Source organism: Vicugna pacos, chromosome 3 (assembly GCF_048564905.1).
Source record: "Vicugna pacos chromosome 3, VicPac4, whole genome shotgun sequence".
Taxonomy (NCBI): Eukaryota; Metazoa; Chordata; class Mammalia; order Artiodactyla; family Camelidae; genus Vicugna; species Vicugna pacos.
In genome coordinates, this window is record NC_132989.1 from 68675579 (window position 1) to 68699048 (window position 23470).

Below are 23470 nucleotides of genomic sequence, written 5' to 3' on the forward strand. Positions count from 1 at the left end.
TCTTGTCTGCCTTCTTTCATTCAGCACAATTATTTTCAGATTCACTCACTTTGTTGCATGTTTCTCCCAGACTGTGGCTTGTCTTCTCATTCTTTTAAGAGTGTCTTTTAAAGAAGAGAAGTTTTGCCTTTTCATGAACTCTAATTTACCAACTGTTCTTTTATGGAGCTTGATTTTATTGCTGTATCTAAGAAATCTTTTCCAAAGCCAAGGACACAAAAATTTTATTCCTGTTTTTCTCTAGAAGTTTTATATCTTTTGGCTTTACATTTAAGACTATGTTCCTTTTTTAGTTAATTTTTAAAATGTAGTACAAGGTATGGTTAAAGTTTCTTTTTTGCATATGGATACGCAATTATTCCAGCATCATTTCTTAAAAGATTGTCCTTTTTGCATTGCATTACCTTTGTACTTTTCTAAAAACTCAGTAATCTACATATGGGTGGGTTTATTTCTGGACACTCTATTCTGTCCCATTGCTTTATGTATCACATCATTATAATTATTGGAGTATTCTAGTAAGTCTTCAAATTAGTTAGTGTTAATCTTTCAACTTTGTTGCCCTTTTTTAAAGTTGTTTTGGCCATTCTAGGCTATTATATTTCTATATACCTTTTAGAATCACCTGGTTCATTTCTAGAAAACAACCTACAGGGATTTTTATTGGGATTCCATTGCATCCATTGATTCATTTTGAGAGAAATTACATCATAATAATATTGAGTTTCCCGATCCATTAACAAGGCATATCTCTCCATTTATATTTTCTACATTGATGATTATGTAATCTGTGGATAAAGACAGTTTTACTTCTTCCTTTCTAATTTGATGCCTCTTACTCGGTTTTCTTGCCTGTTTATATTGGCTAGAGCTTCCATTACAAGTTGAATAGAAGTGGTGAGAATGAATATCCTTATCTTGTTCTTGGTCATATGTAGAATACTTTTGTCTTTTACCCTTAAGATGTTAGTTGTTAGTTACAGTTTTTCACAGATAACCTTTAGCAAGTTGAGAAAGTTACCTTTTATTCTAAGTTTATTGGGTGCTTTTATTATGAAAGTAATTGGATTTTGTCAAATGCTTTTTCTGCATCAGTTAAGATAATCATATGGTTTTTCCTTTTAGTTTGTAATATGGTGAATAACAATAACAATAATAATTTTCTAATGTTAAACCAACCTTAAATTCCCAGAATAAGCTCCACTCACTTGATCGTGACATAGTATCTTTAAACATACCATTGAATTTGATTTGTTTGGCAAGATTTTCAACTGTCCTAAGTTTACTCCATTTCTGTTCATCACAGCCACTATTCCAACACATTTTTTCCAAGGTCCTTAACATTTCAACTTAGTCACCGCATTAAATTGTTTCCTTCATCAGAGAGGAAAACAGAAGCTGTAAGAATACGCCTCCTCAATTTCCTGTTCTCCACAATGACTTTCTATGTTTGTATGTACCACCAATATTCCTAACTGCTTATCGGTGAGAAGGCAGACTCTCTCCTCTCAAAATTAACACTCGCATAAGAAATAGTTGCTTATATTCTATTTCCTCTGGGGCACCCTACCTACTTATTCTCTCTCCTAACATGTCTTTACCTCTTCTGCTAGGTTCTTCCTTTCAGTGTGTAAACATATGCACACTCTTATCTCCTTCCTTCCCATCAATAACAGAAGTCTCAAAGGAGGATTCTACCTCCGATTTCTTCTACCTTCCTCTTCTCGTTCACTTCTCAATCCACTGCAACTTGGCTTATCCTCACATTCTCCTTCAGAGGTATTTCAAAGTCATGGGCAAGTCCAAAGCAAATTTCTCTAGTCTTTTTACTTTTTTTTTTTTAAATGATGTTTGACACTTAATACCCTTCTTAAACTCTTTGACCTTGGCTTCCAGACTATTACTCACTTCTACTTCTGTCAATTCTCTGATCTAGAGTGCTTCTCAGTCTCTCATTTCAAGATCCACCTCCTCTATGTCATAGTGTAAAACTGTTTTTACAGGGAAGCTCCCTAGGTGATTCTTGTATCTTCTAATATTTGAAAACCACTAACTACAAGATGAAGTTAGTTTAAATAATGTAACACAGCATATACATCTCTTCATAATACATATATTCAATCTCTCTTCCAGCTGCTCTAAAGTGGAAGAATATATCTTGCTATCTCTACTTTTAATTTTACTCTGCCTAAAATGCCCAACGCAATCCTCTTTTCAGCCTGGCAAACATGTACTCAGCTTTTAAGATCAGTCACTAAGTCCATTCTCCTTTCACACAGAGGACAGTTAAGCTCCACCTCTTAGATGGAGTAGAATCCACAATTATTATCTGGAAGTGTTCTGTAAGGAAGATTTGTTCCTTCTGCTTTATTTATTAATCATTTGTTTATATCAGTATGGACTCAGATATTTATTTTATTCTTTATGTTAAAATTAAACACTGTGATTATTTTGTTGCTCAAATTGTTCAGCTTTAGTTTTTCAGAATTTGTTTGCTTAAGCACTTGATCTCCAGTCATCTTGTATTTTCCCTACCCCAGCCCTAGAATCAGTCATTACTTCAAAGAGCAAAAAAGCAGATTTTAATGGTTCATAAATAGTATTTTCTATATCAACCAGATTTAAATTAAATGGTTCTACCTTTAGAGTGTTTCTATCGGTAATATATTATGCCAAAGTTTGTACTTGCTTAATGACCATAACACTTAGAAAAATTACCAAACACCAACAAAAAAAAGCAATGACAACAAAGCCCACAATATAAAATACTTTTTAAGTTAATACTAAATAGAAACCCCATGTATGCTTCATCTCTCCAGACTCATTAGGTAAATAAATATCACTTTTAATAATTTTTTTTCTGTTCTGAAGTAAATATGTCTAAAATATATTTCTACTTCCCCATCCCTCTGGTAGAAAATAAAGACTACAACTTAATATTTTCTTCTTTTTTGTTAACCTTTTTTCTTTATTTTGTGTGTACCAAGAAAACAGAATAACAGAATGGTGAAAATTATGTGTAATATATACTCTGAATAAGGGCTTCATAAATAGAATAATGTCTTAAAGGCTTTACAACAGCTATTTCAGTTACCAGGGGGATCTTTCTACTTAGTTCCAAACCCACAGATACAGTCTAGAATCTGAAAATGCCTAATAATAACCTCTCAGAAACCTATTAGAGGGTAAAGAATATATTTTAAAAATTAAGCAGCCTAGTGGGGAGGGTATAGCTCAGTGGTACAGCATGTGATTAGCATGCACAAGGTCCCGAGTTCAGTCCCCAGTGCTTCCATTAAAAAAAAAAAGTTATTAAATAAACCAAATTACCTCCCCCACAAAAAAATCTGCAAAAAAAAATTAAGCGGCCTTACTAAGAAAATTCTTCTAAAATACTGGTTTCAGATACAAACTGAGGGATGTAAAAATTGGTTCGCCTTCCTCCTTTACATGTACAATTAGTACATATAAATGCACAGTCAGTATACTAAATTGATAAAATGGAAACCTCAGAGTCTTTGAAACTTATTTTTTCTACTTTTAGTCTTTAAGGAGGCTAAAGACTTTGCCTTATTTGGTCAACCAACATTTCTGTTTCAAGACAAGAAGACAGTAAAACTCATTTCATTGTATACTTACCATGTGTTAGTATAATCATTTTAAAACACTTCAAATTTCTCTGAGATATAAACTCCATAGGCCAGCACTTACTGTACTATCTGACTCTTCCCCCAAGAATGCATAAATCTTCCTCTATCTAGTCTCTTATCTGTCCAAATTATAACAAACATAAAATCAGTCAAATTCAAAATTTTTAAAGGTTGCCTCATTTTTAACTATACAAGCAATCACTGGAAATACAGTTCTTCATACCACAATAGTATAAAAAAATGAATCTGACTACCCTGTAAAAACAAATTTTACAGTATGGCGTTGCATTCCCTGCCAAAAGCCTAAAATGTATTAAAGATTTATATGCAAAAAAACTGAGGTAGTCACAGTGCAAGAAATCATATTAAGTATAAATAATTTCTCATATACTAAGTAGTATAAAGTTCTGTAAAGTGTAATTAACAAACGTGAACAATACAATCATCAAATGAATATCAAATTCATTTGAGTTGCTTCAGGAAAGAGCCAGGTAAGGCTGTGAAGCTCTCAAAGGGCCAGATACCCACGCCCCTCCTCAATCCCCAGTGGAAGGCTATATCAGAGCCAGAATCAGAAAAATGTCTAGGACAAAAAACATCATTGGGAGTGTAAACAACATTTATTGGCATCCAAAACCAAATGTGATGGGTCTTGTATGCAGAAAGAGATTAGGAAGCAGACTATTTAAATAACCCAGCTTATACATAGTCATTTTAAGCCAAAGAAGAAAAACTAAAACTATAGCTAGAAAAACACTATCAATTAATTTAAGCTAAGCAGTCTTAAATTGTAATCTGCCTCGGTTTACAGTGAAGTATCTGTGGTATTATTAGTATTTATTCATAATAAATTCAACTAAATAATCTATTTCTTCATCAGAATAAATAACTAAGTTATAAAAGTTTCCCACTGCTTGCCATCCTGGCCCTTCCAGATCAAAGCCTATTGCAAAACTTAATCTCGAATAAGCCATTTGTTTTCGGTTCAATGTCTTCAAATAACATACTTGCAAGTTACAGCACACCCTTCATAAAAAAGTTCTTCCCTAATATATTACTGAAAATTTCAGAAAATAGATTCATATGAACTTTATAAAGTTTATTTCACATTACATACAATATCAGATATTAATTAGGACTACAGTTTGGGGAAACAGAGAAGACAAGCTTTTCATTATTTCAAAAGGGCAAACAGAAATTTTACATTTAACCACAATAAATGGGTACAACTTAGCTAAAGTACTAAACATTTTACCTTTGATAACATTTTACCTTTGATAACTCAGCAATATAGCTTTATAGTCAAACTTGGGTTTGAATCGCAACTCCCAGTTAAAGTTGTGTAACTTAAAGGAAAATTTAGACCTAAACCTGAGATTTTTTTAATTTGCAAATTGGGAGTAACAGTGGAATCTACCTCTATATGAATGAAATAATACATGTAAAGTGCTTAGCAGGGGATGTATATGCACATAGGGAACAATGTACAATATTACTTGCTGATACCTCTATTACACGAGTACAACACTGCACTGCAAACAGTTTTGCTCACAGAAGTAGTATTCTGCTTACAGAAGGAACATGTGGCTTCTGGTAAGATCTTGAAAAATCTCTGGGACATGGCTGGTAACTTCATTACTATCAGAATCAAGTAATACATAAAATTCTTGATGATGCAGATGATATAAAAGGAGCCTAGGAAATACAGCTGCTTTCCTTGTCTTAGTTACTTTGAGATGCAAGACTATCTAGACAGCCCCATTTTCCCTCTAATAATTTTGTGCCAGATACAATGCTTTCTCCAAGAACAGAGGTCCCATAGGTAGGCTTTAAAAGGCAGCACCATGAACCCACCCAAATTGTGCATAAAATTTTGCATGTGTGTATTTTTCTTAGGAAGAGGACTCACAGATTTTCGATTCATAATGGAGGCATAAAATCTATTAAAATCACTCACTAACCTAAATGAAAAATCTTAGGACTGGGATGGAAGAGACCCTAGACCTTGTCTTCTTTCAGCTGTGTTCCTCTAAAAGCAGAGGGGCATAATAAAAAGTTCGCATGTAATGAAATTTTGATCTTGGACAATTTTACACCTGGTCCACAACCTGGGTTCAACCTCTGGACCTTCTATACTTAAATGACTCCATATTTTGTAATAACAGCTAGCGTGTTCAACATTACATGTGAGGAACCATGGCAAACACATGCATTACCCATTTAATGCTTACATTATCCCCATGAGGTAGGCACTAATACTGACTCCATTTTACTGGCGAATAAACAGATTTAGAGAGATTATTAAGTGATCCAAAAACTGGGCTAGTAACACAAATGTTGAGATCTGTCTATGTATCTGCAAAGCTGATATTTTGAACCATGTGATAAAACTATCTCCAGGATTTTATTATTTCAGTTCTATCTTGTCCAAGAAAGCTGATTAATAATCAATAGAATACCACTATCTAAATTGAATTAATCCCAAATGGTCAGTGTAGTCTTTCTTGTATGAAGATTCTGAATTTTCTTTTCATTTGTAGTAATTCAGGTTCTTTAAAATACTCCCTTCTAGAAAGATTCAGAAATGATACAATAGACAAAATAATATTTTGCAGCTAATAAGAAAATAAAACCCAAAACTTACAGAAACTTCTACTTGATTAGTCAAAGATTTTCTTGAGTGACAACTAAAATCTCATATGTGAATTGTCATTCAATTTGAAATGAACTTTAGAACAGCTAAAGTCAGCCAATAGCCAACCATTTTCAAATTATGTTTGAATAACAAAACTAATTAATTTAAAGCAAAACAGAAGTCAACATTAGAGATCTGAGGTCACAATTAAACTGTTTTCATCATATTATATAAGGCTATGCTCTTACCAAAACAACTTAACAATGTATATTTTTTCCTACAAATATACCTCTAAAACACTTCTGTCAACAGAGAATACTAAACAATAGTACAGCTTGAGTTCTGACACAACTAGAATATATTTCATCAGAAATCTTGCCTTTCGCCTTCTGTCCCAAAGAACAGTTTACTTATTAACAGTGGATTGCCTGACATACCCCTCTCAGTCCCCACCCCCGCCCAAAGACACACTGAAAAACTAGCAACAGAAAAGGCATGTCCATTTCCATACATACTGTCTATATTATCTTCAAAAAATGCCCAGCTTTGAACAAGAACTTGTAAGGCATGAAAAAAAAAAAACACAAGAAAAAAAACCTGACAAGACAAAGCAATCAGAAGAAACTGACTCAGATAGAACTAGGCATAACTCACATGTTAGCACTGTAAGATAAGAAATGTAAAATACTCAAAGGGAGCAGGATCCTATGGCCACCCCCTCGAATGCCTGCCTCTTGTTTCCAGATAAGCTGAAGTCTCCCAGGCCTCCCTAAGTCATAGAAGAGCAGGCTCAAGCACTTGATTAGGACAAGCCTGCTAGCATTGGGGGATGGTGATGACTCTGACCACCTATCTCAATGATTAACTGAGATTATTCCTTCATTTCCCTTTAAAACTTTCATGGCTGAACAGAATCTTTGGAGACGTTTTTTGGAGGGAGGATGCTGGGTCCACCAGATTGCAGACATTCTGGTTAAAAGCAGTTTCTCTTTTTGTTTCTAAGGCTGTTGCCCCCAGGATCATACCCCTGCCCCTCTCTTGACTAGAAACCTTTACTTTTATCTAAGTCTCAAGAAGCAGCTGCAGAGAAAAAACAACTGGTTAGAACCCAGTCCAAGATGGTGGACCCTGAGCCTCATTATAAGCCCATTGTAATGTATTAGCATGCTAAGTGACCCACCCACCAGCGCCATGACAGCTGACGACTGCTATAACAACCAAAAAAGACCATATAAGGACTGAAAAACTCGAACAAGGACTGAATGGCTCTATCACACCCAAAGGGAGGACATGATGGAAGAAGCCTCCCATAAAAGTCCACGTGGATGGACCTGGGCCGGAGATGTCTCTACTAGCCATCCTGGCTGACAGCTCCCTGCTCAAGCGCCTTTTCTTTGCTCGAGTGCTTTTCTTTCCTTCTCCCTCCTCAAGCGCTTTCTGTTCTTTTCCTCTTTTGATAAAAAAAAGCAGTTTCGCGCCGTCCTCCTGTCTCTGCTGTGTGAATTCTCTCACAGCTGGAGGCAAGAAGCCACACTTGGTGGGCTTCCTAATTTAGTGGTCCCTCCATCCACTAACATAACTATTATTAATATGTTCATGATTCCAGTCAAAAAGGTAGATAAGGAGAAGATGACTCTCAGCATATATGTAAGCTATAGAAAGTAACCAAATGAATACAGTCGAAGTGAATAACATGACATGAATACCTTTGACAAGCTCATCAATACACTCAATACAGCTGAGGGTGAACCTGAAGATAGAAACTACACAAAATGAAATACAAGGATAAAAAAAGAGTGAAGAAAAAAGAACAGAGTACCCAAGAGCTGAAGACAATATCAGTCAGACATACAAGTAATAGGAATTCCAGAAAGCAAGAAAAGAAAAAGTGGCAGACTTACGTGAACAGTAATGACTGAGAATTTTCCAAAATTAATGAAACACTTCAAACAACAAATCCAAGAACATCAGACAGCACTAAAGATACACATCAAAATACACACACACACACACACCCATAATCAAAATGCCCAAAATCAGAAATAAAGAAAAATCTTCAAGGCATCAAGAGAAAAAAATACAGAGTAAAGAATAAAACAGAGTAAGAATAAAAATTATACCAGATACCTCATCAAAACCTCTGCAAGTCAGAACATATTAAAGTGATGTTTAAAGTACTGGGGGAAAAAACCCCTGCAAACCCAAAATTCTATACCCATTGAAAATATCTTTCAAAAATGAAAAACTAAAGGACTGGTTACTGGCAGGCCTATACTAAAATATATTTATTTTAAGGAAATTCTTCTGGCAATACAATTACGAAAGGAGACAGAAACAGGGATCTAAACGAGAAAATGAAAAGTGCTGAAATGGTATTAATGAAGGCAAATATAAATTCATTTTTATTTTTAATTTTTGTAAGAGACAACTGTCAGAAGCAAAAGTAATAGCAATGTACTGTGTTTCTAGTATATAAAAAATAAAATATCTAATAAAAATAGTGCAAAGGATGGGGGAAGAAAATGGGAGTAATCTTTCGGGAGATCTTTATAATACACATGAATAAGACTATTATAATTTGGACATAGACCAAGATTAATTAAAAATGTATACTGTAAAAACTCAGGCATCACTGAAAAAGGTTTTGGTAAGAGGTATAAATAATGAAGACATAGAACATAAAAATCATTTACAAATACTCAGCTGATCCAGAAGAAGGCAAAAGGGAATGAAAAATAACAGTTGGAACAAACAGAAAATAGCTTGTAAAAAGACAGATCTTAATCTAATCATGTCAATAAATGTAAATGACATAAATACACAATTAATGTAGACTGACAACTTGGATGCAAAAGCAAGACCTAAATAAAGGTTGCCTCCCAGAAAAGTCAATATAAATATAAAAACATTAATAGGTTAAAAGTAAAATAGATTAAAGATATAATATACAAACATGAATCAAAAAAAAGCTGAAGTAGTTGAATAATATCAGATAAAATAGATGACAGGAAATAGATTATCACTAGAGGTAAAGAGGGGCATTACATACTGATAAAGAAGTCAAAGCACAAAGAAAACGTATCATAAATACATATCTACTTAACAAGACTGTCCAATCACATGAAAATAGAACTAAAAGAAGAAATAGAAAAATCCACAATTAAAGTTGGAAATTTCACCATATCTCTCTCAGGAAAACTGACAAAACAAGTAGACAAAAAAATCAGTATGGGCACAAAAGACTTGAACAACACTATCAACCATTTTGACTACACTGATATTTACAGAACATTTCACCCGATCAAAGCAGAATATACATCCTTCCAAGTGCACACAGAAGAAACTGTTAGTCTCAAAGTTTTTAAGTCCCCAGCATTGCTACATTTTATACGGGTTTTCACATCAGCTTCTGCCCTCAATGTATGTTATTATGGTTGAAAATTAAGAAAATCAGCTTCATACGGATATAGAGTCAGAAAAGGGAGAAACTTAAGCTCCCTGAAAGGAGAATACCTAGGGTCCTTTCATCACACTTAGAAAAACTATTATGAAATAAGCCACATAAAAATTAACAGGTCATTTTCCTTCTCGTCATTCTCAACACTGAGCTGGTACAGAAATTTGTAACAAATAGTAAGCTCTTAACTACTCTGGTTAAACAATTATTCAAGAAATCAACATTGCTAGTAAATATAACTGACCTTTGAACAATGGATTATGGGCACTAACTGCCTCTCCACCCCATCTCAGTCAAAAATCTGCACATAACTTTACAATCAGCTCTCTATATCCACGGTTCCACATTCACAGGTTCAACCAACTGGGGACCATGTAGTACTGTAGTAGTATTTACTGAATAAAATCCACATATAAACAGAACCAAGCAGTTCAAACCCATCTTGTTCAAGGTTCAACTGTATTCTAAGATAAATTAACCCACTGAATGGAGATCATTGTTACCTAGATTCTCTACAAATTAAATAATAATGTAAGTATAACAAAGTAGAAAGGAGCACAGAAGCCCTAAATTTCTAGTCTGAAGGCCTAGGTGAAAATCTCAGCAATTAATGACCCACTGGAAAGATAATTAATATTAAACAGTATAAAGTACTGAGTGTGACTTATAGACTCTAAAGCACTATATAGTCATATGCACATGTAGGAAACTATAAATAGTAGGTTCTTCTTACAGGTATAAAAAGAATATTATCTTTCCTTAGGATAAATTTAATTTGAGACTTTGCTTTGGAATCAAATAAGAAAAATTCTTTTTTTCTGGTTATACAGAGAAGATGAAAAAGTTAACTATAAAAGGTGGTATTTTAAGTTACATTAAACTAACTTGACTTTTTAAAAAACATAAAAATGAACTAATAGCAATTCTCAAGTTCTGAATTTTTTTTACCCTTAAAATCAAATATAAAATATGTTTTTATAGAACAAATTTACTTGACTTCCTGGTTCATACACTAGTATAGCATCTTTAAGATGTTAAAATGGAGTTATAGTTCAATTACATTTAATTTCTAATTTCAATTAGCAAAATATTCTAAAATAAAAGGTGCAATATCCCCACAGATATTAAGTATGTTATAAAGAAAAAAGACCAAAAAAATATAATTTACTGCCCAGAGATAGCTTATTTTTAAAAAGTATAACTGGAAGAAGCTTAGAAGTAGCCAGTCAACCTAACTACAAACAAAAAGCTGAACAAAGTGAAAAATTAACAGCTCTCTGAAATGTGAAAGAGAAGTGAAGTCAGAGGGCAAACTGAAACTCCAAAATTGGAAAGTCAGGTGGATACAGAGAATTAAAACTTCCTAGAGCAAAAACCCAGAAGCAGAAACCTCTGCAGGAACCAGTAGGGACACCTGAACTATAGCTGACCTTAACTCCAGAGCAGCAAAGATAAGCACACGTCTGCCATCTTTTCAGAAATCATGCAAACAAGAAGTGCAAACACTTAGTGTTTGTGGAAAAAACTCACCAACCTAAAATTCTGAACCCTGAAAAATTTTTCTTTGAAAGTGAAAGACAAAAAAAAGACTTTCTCAAATAACAAAAATTGATGGAATCTATTGCTTTGGGGGTTTTTTTCTTTTTTTGGATGCAATTGACATTTATTGCACACTCCACTTCAAACCTAACACCAGCAGAAAATAGTCTCAATATACATAGGAGGATTAAAATCATGCAAACTATATTTTCTACAGTAAAATTAAATTTTAGGTAATCAATAACATAAAACTATCTGGGATATTGCTAAATATTTGAAAACTTAAATAACACAATTCTAAGTAACATGAATCAAAGAAGAAATGCAAAAAGAAATTGGAAATTATTTTGGAACTGAATGAAACTAAAAACACAATATATAACTATTTTGTGGAATGTTACTAAGGTAGTTATTAGAAGACAATCTGTAATAAGCCTTAGAAAGGAACAGAGGTCTCAAATCAGTGACCTCAGATTCTACCTTGAGAAATTTTTTAAAAATAAATATAGACTATAAACAGGAAAAAAATAGAAGATCGGAGTAGAAATTGAAGAAAAAGAAAATCAAAAATAGACAAATCATACCAAATGTTAGCTTTTTCAAGAGATCAGTTCTTTAGAGAGAAGGAAAATGTAAGAAACTAAGATCTACATAAAAAGCACTGAAGAAGGAATAAGTGAAGATAAACTAAAAACTTTTTTCTAATTCTCATCTAAATTTGTTCAAAACAATAACTATAACACTGTATTCAATTAAACATGCATGTGTGAGTGTGTGCCTGTGTATTCATGTATAAGTAAAATGAATGACACCAATGACAAAAAGGAAAAAAGGGAAGAATTAGGATTATTTTGATATTACAGGGTACTCATACTACCCAAGTAGTAGTTTAGTGTTATTTAAAAGTGGACATGGATTAGTTGTAAATGTGTATCATAAACTCTAGGAATCAACAGGTGCAGAAAAAGCATTTGACAAAATCCAACACTTATTCATGATATCAACTCTCCGTAAACTAGGAAAAGAGGGAGAACTTCAACTTGATTAAGATTATCTACAGAAATATACAGCTAACACCACACTTCATGATGAGAAACAAGCAGCTTTCCCTCTAAGACAAAGAACAAGGCAAGGACAACCCCTACCACAGCCTTCAGTATCAGAAATCCAAGCTAATGCACTACAAGAAATGGAAATAAAAGGTATAAAGATTAGGAAGGAAGAAATAAAACTGTCTTTGTTCACAGATGACATGACTGTGTTGTGTAGCCTGAAAGAGTTAACAAAAAAACTCCTGGAACTAATAAGCGATTATAGCAAAGTTTCAGGATACCAAGTTAATACACAAAACCCAACTGGTTTGCTATGTACAGCAGCAATGAATAAGTGAAATTTGAAATTAAAAACTGTAATACCATTTACACTATGACCCCAAAAATGAAATACATAGGTATAAATCAAAATATGTACAAGATCTACATGAGGAAAACTACAAAACTCTGATGAAAGAAATTAAGGAAATAAATAAATGGAGAGAGACTCCATGTTCATGGATAGGAACGGTCAATACTGTCAAGATGTCAGTTCTTCCCAACTTGTTCTACAGATTTCTTTACTAAAAAGGAGATGAAATGTTATGTCTGCAAAAAACCCTGCACATATAGATAGCTTTAATCCCAACAAGGGGTTAATATCTAAAATATACAAAGAACTCATACAACTCAACATCACAAAAACATACAACCCAATTTAAAACGTGCAAAGTACTTGAAAGGACGTTTCTCCAAATAAGACATAGATGGCCAACAGGTATGTGGAAACGTTCAACATCACAAATCATCAGGGAAATGCAAATTAAAACCATCATGAAATACCAACCTCACATCTGTCAGAATGGCTAGCATCAAAAACACAACAAATAACAAGTGTTGGCAAAGATGTGGAGAAAAGGAAACCCTTGTACGTTGTTGGTAGGACTGTAAACTAGTGCAGCCACTATAGAAAACTTTTCAAAATTTTAAATAGAACTGCCAAATAATTCACAATTTCACTTCTAGGTATTTATCCAAAGAAAACAAAAACACTAATTCAAAAAGATATATGCACACCAATATTCACTGCAGCATTATTTATAATAGCCAAGATATAAAAGCAACCTAAGCGTCCATCAACAGGTGAAGACAGAAAGATGTGTGATACACATATGTGTGTGTGTATATGTACACACATACACACAATAAAATACTACTCAACCATTAAAAAACTCTTGCCATTTGTGATAGCACGGATAGATCTAGAGGGTATTATGCTAAGTGAAATAAGTCAGAGAGAGAGAGAGATGAATACCAGATGATCTCACTTATATGTGGAATCTACAAACCAACCAGCCAACCAAATAAAAACAGAATGACAGATACAGAAAACAAATGGGTGATTGCCAGAGGGGAGGGCGATCAGGGTGGAATGAACTCAGAGAAGGGGATTAAGAGGTACAAACCTCAAAAAATAAAGAGGCTATGGGGATGTAATGTTCACTATAAAGAATATGGTTGATAATATGGTAATAAAGTTTTATGGGGACAGATGGCTACTAGATTCATCATGGTGATCATTTCATAATGTATGCAAATATTAAATCACTATGTGGTACACCTGAAACTAACATAATATTATATGTCAACTACTTTTCATTAAAAACAAAGCACTGAAAAAAAAAAAAAAAGAAAGCTTTTGTGCTTCCTAATGTACCACTAAGATGCCACAGACTGGGAGAAAATACATACAAATCATACAAAGGACTTGTATCCAGAATATGTAACTCTTACAACAGAACATAAAATATAAGCTGTTGAAATTTAATAGTAAGAAGTCAAGCAGAACAAACTTGAAAACGGGCAATAAACTTCAACATTTCCTCAAAGAAGACATACACATAGCTAATAAGTGAATAAAAAGATAGTCAACATCATTAGTAACTAGGGATATGCAAAATTAAAGCCACAGTAAAGTACTACTATACGCCCACCAGAATGGCTATAATCAAAAACACAGATAAGAAGTGCTAGTCAGGATGACCAGAAACTGGAACTCTGAACTTTGCTGGTGAGAATGTAAAATGGTACAACCACTTTGGGAAAAAGTTTGGTAGTTTTTTGAAAATTTGAACACGTTAAACAAAAAAGGTTACAACTGAGTAATGTCCTAAGAAGCAATCCAACAGAAATAAAAACATGTCCACACAAAGACTTGCCACAAATGTTCATAACATTATTCATTAAGCCAAAAACTGAAAAGAAACCAAATGATGACTAGATAAATAAAATGTGGTATAGCTATACAATGAATGACTATTCAGCAGGTTTTAAAAAATTACTTATACATTTTACAACCTAGAGCAACCTCAAAAACATTACTCTAAGTAAAGGAATACAGCAAAAGACTACATATTCTATGATTCCATTTCCATGAAATGTCCAGGAAAGGGAAATTTTAGAGACAGACAACAGGTCAGTAGTGGGTGGAAAGGGGGACTGATTGCAAATGGGATCCAGGGAAATGAGAAAAAGATGAGAACAGCAATTCTCAAACTTTTGGTCTCAGGACCTCTTTACTATTGAGCATCACAAGAACTTCTGATTATGCAGGTTATGTCTCTTGCTTTACTAAATTAGAAACTAAAACTGAAAAATAAAGCATTTAATTAATTTTCAGACAATAAATTTCTTACAATAAAATAACATTTTAATGAAAACTGTTTTCCCCTGGGGGGAAAAAAACCAGCAAGGGTAGCATCACTTTATATCTTTCCAAACCTCTTTAATGTCTGGCTTAATAGAGGATAGCTGCATTCTCTTTTCTGCTTCTACATTCAAACTCTTCTCAATATCACAAGTCACATGAGCCTCTGGAAAACTTGTATACTTGTAAGAGAACAAAATCTTCACGTTACTAAAACTGCAACTCAGCCCTAACTCAGCTCAGCCTCTGATGTATACTCTAGTCGACAAGCAAGGCAAAGATGAACTTTCTCTGAAACAACATCATCAGAAGCCTCCACAGTTCTTTACTTATCTGGATTCATCCAGATTCATTCAAGTCCCATTAAGCATGCCAAGAGATGCATCATATGATTAAAAACCAAGAAAAAAATCTGAATACAGAAGAGACTCACAAAGCAATCTAGATACTGAAGTGTGCAAAGATATTAATAAAATTTCAAGAGAGAATAAAATGTTTAAAAAATTCAAATACACATAGTAAAACTGAAAGAAACTACTTAAATTAAGAATTTAATACGTGAGTTTATACTCAGATAAACTAGAAACATACAACCTGCCAAGTCTGAATCATGAGAAAACAGAAAATCTGAACAGACTCATTACTAGGAGATTGCACCAGTAATAAAAACCTCCCAACAAACAGAAGTCCAGGACCACATGGCTTCATTGGTAAATTCTACGAAACATTTAAAGCAGAATTAGTAAGAGTCTTGCTCAAACTATTTCAAAACACAGAAGAGGATGGAAGACATAAACTCATCCTATGAGGCCAGCATTACCCTGATACCAAAACCAGACAAGTACACTACAAAAAAAGAAAACTACAGGCCATTATTCATGAAAGAGGGAAAAATTTCTTAATAAAATAATAGCAAACTTAATTTAACAACACAAGAAAAGGATCGTAAACCACAATTAAGTGAGATTTGTTCCAGGGATGCAAGGATAGTTCCACAGTCACAAATCAATGTGATATACTACATTAACATAATGAAGGATAAGTATCACATGATCATCTCAATAGATGCAGAAAAACCATTTGCAAAAATTCAACATCCACTTATGATAAAAACTCTCAACAAAGTGGGTATACAGAGAACATATCTCAACATAATAAAGGTCATATATAACAAGCCCACAGCTAACATCATACTCAGTGGTGAGAAGCTAAAAGCTTTTCCTCTAAGATCATGAGTAAGACAAGGAAGCCCATTCTCACCACTCTTATTCAACATGCTATTGGAAGTCCTACCCAGAACAATTAAGCAAGGGAGAAAAAATAAAAGCATCCAAATCAGAAAGGAAAGGAAAAATAGCTACTATTTGCAGATGACATGATATATATAGAAAACCCTAAATACCCCACCAAAAAGCTGTTAGAATCAATAAGCAAATTTAGTAAAGTTAGAGGACATAAAATCAATGTACAAATATCTGTTTGTTTCTTTATACAAAAGATGAACATAAAGAAAAAGTTAAGAAAAAAATCCCATTTACAATTACATCAAAAAAATTAAATGCCTAGGAATAAATTTAACCAAGGAGGTAAAAGGCCTATACACTGAAAACTGTAAGACACTGATGAAAAAATGAAAACAACACAAACAAATAGAAAGATACTCCATACTCCTGGATTGTAAGACTTAGTATTGTAAAATGACCATACTACCCAAGGCAGTCTACAGATTCAATGCAATCCCTAACAAAATATCAATAGCATTTTTCAGATTCACAGAAATGGAACAAACAATTATAAAATTTGTATGAAACTGCAAAATATCCTGAATAGCCAAAGCAATCCTGAGAAAGAACAACAAAGCTGGAGGCTTTGCTCCCTGACTTCAAGCTGTATCACAAAGCTATAATAATCAAAACAGTATGGTACTGGCACATAGACACATAGTTCAATGGAACAGAATAGAGAGTCTAGAAATAAACCCACACACATGGTCAATTAGCATTCTACAAAGGCACCAAGAATACATAATGGGGGAAAGGACAGTCTCTTCAATAAACAGTATTGGGAAAACTTGACAGCCACATACCAAGGAATGAAACTGGACAACTATTTTAAACCGTACACAAAAATTAAATCAAACTGGGAAATCATAAAACTTCCTAGAAGAAAACATAGGTGGTAAATTCCTTGATATTAGACTTGGCAATGATTCTTTGGATTTGACACCAAAAGCAAAAATCAACAAGTAGAACTACAGGAAAGAAAAAAAGTTCTGTGTAGCAAAAAGAAATCATCAACAAAATGAAAAGGAAATCTGCCAAACAAGTGAAAATATTTGCAAATCATACATATAAAGGGTTAATACCCAAAATATATAAAGAACTCATATAACTCAATACAAAAAAAAAAAAAACCTAACAATGTGATCCAAAAATGGACAGAAAATCTGAATAGGTAGTTCCCAAAAGAAGACATACAGATGGCCAAAAGATACATGAAAAGGTGCTTAACATTGCTAAACATCAGATAAATGCAAACCAAAACCACAATGAAATATGCCTGTTAGAAAAGCTATTATCAAAAAAGACACCAAATGGGACACCAAAGGGCAATGAACTAGAATAAATAACTGATAACAAATACTAGTTTTATGGATCATCAAAAGTAAATGATAAAACCTAACAAAAACAAAAAAGTAAAACATTCCAGCTATCATATGTAGGCCACCTTTAAAGTCAAATATTTTGCATGCATTACCCTTAATCTTCTTATCAACTCTGCAAATATTATGCCCAAATTACACTCAACCAACTGAGGCACTGAAAAGTTTTACTGCATTTTCATAAGAGCACAGAACTTTTAAGTGGGGAAGCCAGGATTCTAACCCTTCATTGGTCTGTTTCCAATAGTTAGAGTTTTTCAACAAAACACTGCCTCATTCATAATTATCTAATATTTTAAAGAATTTACATAACACTTAGTGATTTGTGGAAGCATAAATTAAGAACAAAGTTAGTCTTTTAAAAACACATCAATGACAAAAGGACAACTCTAAATTTAATTCTGACACCTAATATACCTAACTTTTTAAAACATACACACTTGAAACGTCTCTATAGAATTCTCCTTCAGATTCAGGCAATGATATTCATTTAGGAGGACAAAGTCCTTTCCATATATCAGTAAAAGGAGCTTCTTTGATGAAAACTAAGAACTCATATTCATAATGAATAGTACTTTATACAGTTTAAAAGCCATCTTTTTCATGAACATTCTGATATTTCAATGGGGCCAGTAAAAACCAAGGTTTGTTAATTTTCTGATATCAGAGAAAAATATTTATTGAAAACTTAAATCCTCAAAAAGGTAATTTAAGATGACTAACTTGAAAATAACTAATCTTCTATTTAGAACTATATCACAGGTATGATATCAATATTACTTTGTAATTCAAATTTTTGAGGTGTTTAAGTATCACTATTTTTGTATAGCCAAAGTTTCAGAAATGCCTACTTTTAAATCATTTATATATTATACATTTCTACAGGGCAAGTACCATGTCTCCTTTGTATCTCCAGCCTAGTATATACTGTCTGTGTTCAATGGGTGATTAATTTAACCTTAGGGTACTTCATATTTTCTAACTGCTTTGCAATCATAAGTTATTTATTTTAATATCACCATCTCCCTAAGAGAATCAAGTAATCTCAATAAAAGAACTTGCAAATAAAGTACTAAAACAGAAACTCAGATGACACTGGAAAACCAACTTCTCATGCGTAATAACTAATTTTAAAATGATTATTCCTAAATAAAATCTACCTTTACCACATTTTAATGTCATTATATGTAATCATCAGTATGATTTATTGTATTAGATTATTGACTATAATCACTTAAATATATTTAAATTTTTCAATGAGCTTTAAAGTTTTATCAAATACTTCAACTCAATCTAAAGGCATTTTATAATTCAGTTAAAATTACTATATTTTTCAGCTTAAAGTTAATATAAAAAAGGTTTATTCAGCCATCATAGTAACCAAATTTCAACAAATTCTTGATAACAAGGTTAACTGTTAACCTTTAAAAAGGATTTTCTTGATCAAAATTGAATTTATTTACTTTTAGACTATGAGTCAACAGGAAGGCAAAAGAGGAGACAAACTGCATACGGCAATTAAAAATGCAACTTCAACTGACTAAGGGACAACAAACAAAAAACAGATCATTCTAGAATAAAGATATACTAATATGTCTTCTAGTTATTTTTTAGCACTCTACCACAAAGCTAACAGCTACTCTAGAAACTTGGAATTACCACCCATCTACAAGAAAAAAAAAAATTTACAGGGCAACTTAAAAAAATCTGATCACATTCTCAAACCTAAGGTACCCTCAAATCTGTATGTTTGCAATGACTAATTTATTCTAAAATCCCTGCCATGTTTTTCTTACTGCTTACTATTCTTTGCTTCACTTCTAGGGAAACCTGAACAAATAAAATTCGCGGTAGATATTCAAATAATTTTATGGCAGTAGAGGCAAATATATCATTAGCCAGAGAAGAAAAAAGTTTGAAAAATTTTTAAAAAGCACCTTAGCTTCACTCCAAAGTCTGATTAATAAAAACCAAATGCTTTCATTCAATAACAACTTCCTTTAAGAAATACGTGAATCTGGCCAAAAAGACTTTAGTTACCCATTTCCTACTGACTTACGTAGTATGTTTAGGTGCTTGTGTTTCATTTCTTAATCAATGCTCTTAAAACAGAATATGAAACACTTGCATATCCTCTGACTCTGCTCCTTCTCAAAAGGCAGTAATCCCGGTCAAAACTAATCTCAAATAAAGCACTAGTGTGACTATGCAAAGTCTATTTAAAATCCTGTTTTTCATAAAAATATCATATCCAATGTATCTGGTTTAAGATTTTCATACTTAAGGGAGAAATTTGTCATCAATAAATGTTTAAGAAACTTTACTGAATACTTCAGGAGAGACTTAATAGACCCAGAAACCCTTCGCAATCTGGATGAAGGAAACGCCAGAGTTACACATGGAGACGGTATGTTAATGATTTAAAGTACTTTAATTTCAACTTTCCACATAAAAAATTATTCCTCTCAGTTCTGCTCTGACAGTGAAACCCAGATAATTAACATACTTGTGATAAACTCTGAGATGCAGCTAAGAATTCAGCCTAGAAATTAATAATGCCAGAAGTAAAAATGTTCCACAAAGTATTTTTATTTCAATTAGTAAAGCAAGGGAATAAAAGGAACCGAGTGACTTGAAGTAATAAACAGCAGAAAGCTGGCTTTTAGTAGTTTGTAGTTTGTTTTGGCTACATTTGTCACAGAAGATTTAAAATCCAGGCTCTAGGTTCAGGTCACTTTTAAAGTCTCAAAGACATCCCCATTCCCAACCACAAACATCATTACAGGTATACTGGTAACATGACAGAAGTAGGCAGATAGAGGCCAGATGTTAAAAAATTAAAAGTTAAAAACCTTTGTAAGCCAGACTTAGATAACACAGAAAAGAGCAGCAGTAACTCATGCTCTGTTCATGCAAGGAGCAAACAGGTCCTTTTCATTCTTCTCCAGACTACATCTACCCGGGTGCCTCTCCCCATTCCCTGACAAACAACCTCTCATATTCCAATAGACCCAAAGGTTCTTTCCTCCCTTTTCCTCCTCCCACCTATTTGGTTGCCTTCATTCCATTTCTAACCAATTTAGTTTCCTGTTGAATTACACCTTTTTTTAATCCAAATTACCTCATCTTCTCCCTTTTCCTTTTTTCTTTTTTCAGTCTGTTTGCATATCTGCATTTCTAATTCCATTGGGAGAGGATGGTGATACAACATTTCAGATAATCAAATTTTTTGTTGAAATGGAAAAAAAAGTTCAACAGCTGAATGTGCCCTCTAATTTCCCTAAAATATCATCTGCACACACACAAAAAAGCAATTTCCTAGTAATGCTGCTCCTCATATATGAGAGTTGAAAGAGGTTTGCTCTTCACAAATGAGCTTCCTCAAATAAGTTGATAAATGACTGAATATATATACTCATACATAGCTATCATCTAAATCAGCATTTCCCAATGTTTACTTCCTAAAGCAATAGCCCAACAAGGTACTACACACACACACACACACACACACACAATGGTTTCATGGTCATATCACAAAGCACATTAGGCTCTTAGAGTTTAAGAAATTCTGAAATAAAGAAACATTTAATTTTGTTATCCAACTGTTTTCAAACTTAAGCTAATCAATCTTTTTCCCCCCTACAACACCTAGTAATATCCCACAGAGCATGCATTTAAGAAATGTTAATCCTTAACCTCTGATTAAAATATACCATGCAAAATAGTATACTTAACCTTACAGTCTAAATAGTTTAAAAATGTTGCTGCCTTTTGAAAAACGAAAAATGAATTTACACAGAAAATAATTACCAAGTTGCTAGGTGAAAAGTGACTCACTTTAAACATCACACGTATATTTACCTTACCCAGGTTACCTAGGTAATCACCATTTTCGATTTTTCTGAAGGGGGGAATAAAGAGTAAAATTTTCTTTTAAGTCAGCTGAATCATATAAAATAGAATCTTTTACAAATATTAAGGCCTAAGATTGTTCTCACTTTCCCCTTATTCATTTTCATGTTTGAGCTTTTTCTCAAGTGGGAGAAAAGAACGGGATATTATTAGTTACAAAGTCTAATGAATATACAAGCATGTTATACATGGACTTAATACTTAACAGAGATGTTATCTACAGACTTTCCTGAAGATATGTGGTACAATAATGAAAAAAATGTCAATGAAAATATATCAATTTTCCCTTTAAAGTATACTACAAATTATTTACTTCACAGGTTTTAAAGAGCATATTTTAAATTGCACACATTTTACCTGAAGGCTCCGTAAAGTGGTCTGTACCAACAGACAAATGAACAAGGAGTGAAAAGCAAGAACCACAGGATACTCAATCCAAAATCAACCCCTCTTGTAGGATCAACACAAAACCAAGCCAAGCATCCGAAGATATTTAGAAACAGTGTTACAGCATGGACTGTGGAATCAAAAAACAAAATAGAAATGTTTACATTCAATTTAAATGTTCATTTAACAAAAATTATAAATGAAAAAATACTTCCTAAGAGCAAATGTGTTCTACCTCCTGGTTTCCATTTAAGATTTCTCAAAACACTGCTGTTTCTCACACATTTAATTTGAAAACAGAGTATTCACAGGAAAAGGAGTTCTAATACATGCACTGCTTGGTAAAAATTCTTTTGGTCCTCTCCTAACAGGCAATCACACAGCTAAATCAGAGAAGCACATCCCTGGGGGCGGGGGGGGGGGGGGTTCTTCCCTGAGAAGGAAACATGTGATGTGTCTCTTGATCCAAGGCCCAAGCAGAAAAGCAGTATCTGCCAGTATGTGAGAGGAAAACGATCCTCTACTCAGAATTATATTTTCACAGAGTGGGGCTGCAGACTCCTTCCAGAGCAAACTACACAAGAGAAGAGAAAACTGGAGAAGTGCCTTGTGCAATCTAATTGTAACATTTTTAAGCAATAAAATTAATTAAAATCATTGGACTAAAAACACTAAAATAGTAGAAATTTCCAGTGACTACATAGCCAATCTGTAAGGATTATTAATTCATCTTCATAAAGTTGTCCTTTTTTTAAAGTCCTGGGATAAAAAGAGTGTTTTGGTAGAGAACTAAACTTATTTGGGAAAAGAAAGTACACTATGATGCACTTCAGCTGCTGTGGCAGAACCTTTCTTTTGTTTCACACAAAGAGATCTTGGCGAACTCTCCTATGTTGTTAATAATCGCTTTCCCTGACAGACCAACACTAATAAATCTGATTAACATATAAGTACACTATGATCCTAAAGAACAATATTTATCTGTTCTAATTAATAACTTTTAAAAAGGATTTTTAAAAATTTACTCATAAGCTTAATTTATTGCAAGAAATAAATTATTTCAAAAGCTAAAATACTGTTACTTTATCTTTAAATTATTACTCAAATAAAATTAATACTTAATGAAACAGGATAAAAACACATTTTAGGATGCCTCTTAATTTGCTCTTCTCTAACAAGTAGATAAATATACACACTGTGGAAGAGAAAGCTCTAGAGGAAGAGTGAAAGCACCAGGGTTATAGTGATGTAACACTGAGCTAATAAACCTTCATGCATTTCTATTTGTCAAGCAGAGAAATGCAGTTCTTCCAGCTTTAAAATTCCATTCCATTCTACTACAGAGGAAAAGACTTTATTTCTATTAAGACATCTAATTCATGAAAGCTAACTTACTGATAAATTTACTCAAAATCCTTTGCCTCAAAATAAAAGTAGTTCTGTTAAGGGCTTAAAAACAGAATTCGAGAGGTTGTAAGGTATTATTCTAT

The 23470-nt window shown here is 33.2% G+C and overlaps 1 protein-coding gene across 2 annotated transcripts in view; it reads right to left on the reverse strand.

Moving 5' to 3' along the window:
• Nucleotides 1-23470, reverse strand: part of SCAMP1 (secretory carrier membrane protein 1) — a 101748-nt gene that overhangs the window by 22147 nt on the left and 56131 nt on the right. For both annotated transcript variants that reach the window (XM_072958463.1, XM_072958464.1), the window contains exon 6: nt 21951-22110. In XM_072958463.1, the coding sequence (XP_072814564.1) occupies nt 21951-22110 (160 nt within the window). The remainder of the gene's footprint in view (nt 1-21950; nt 22111-23470) is intronic.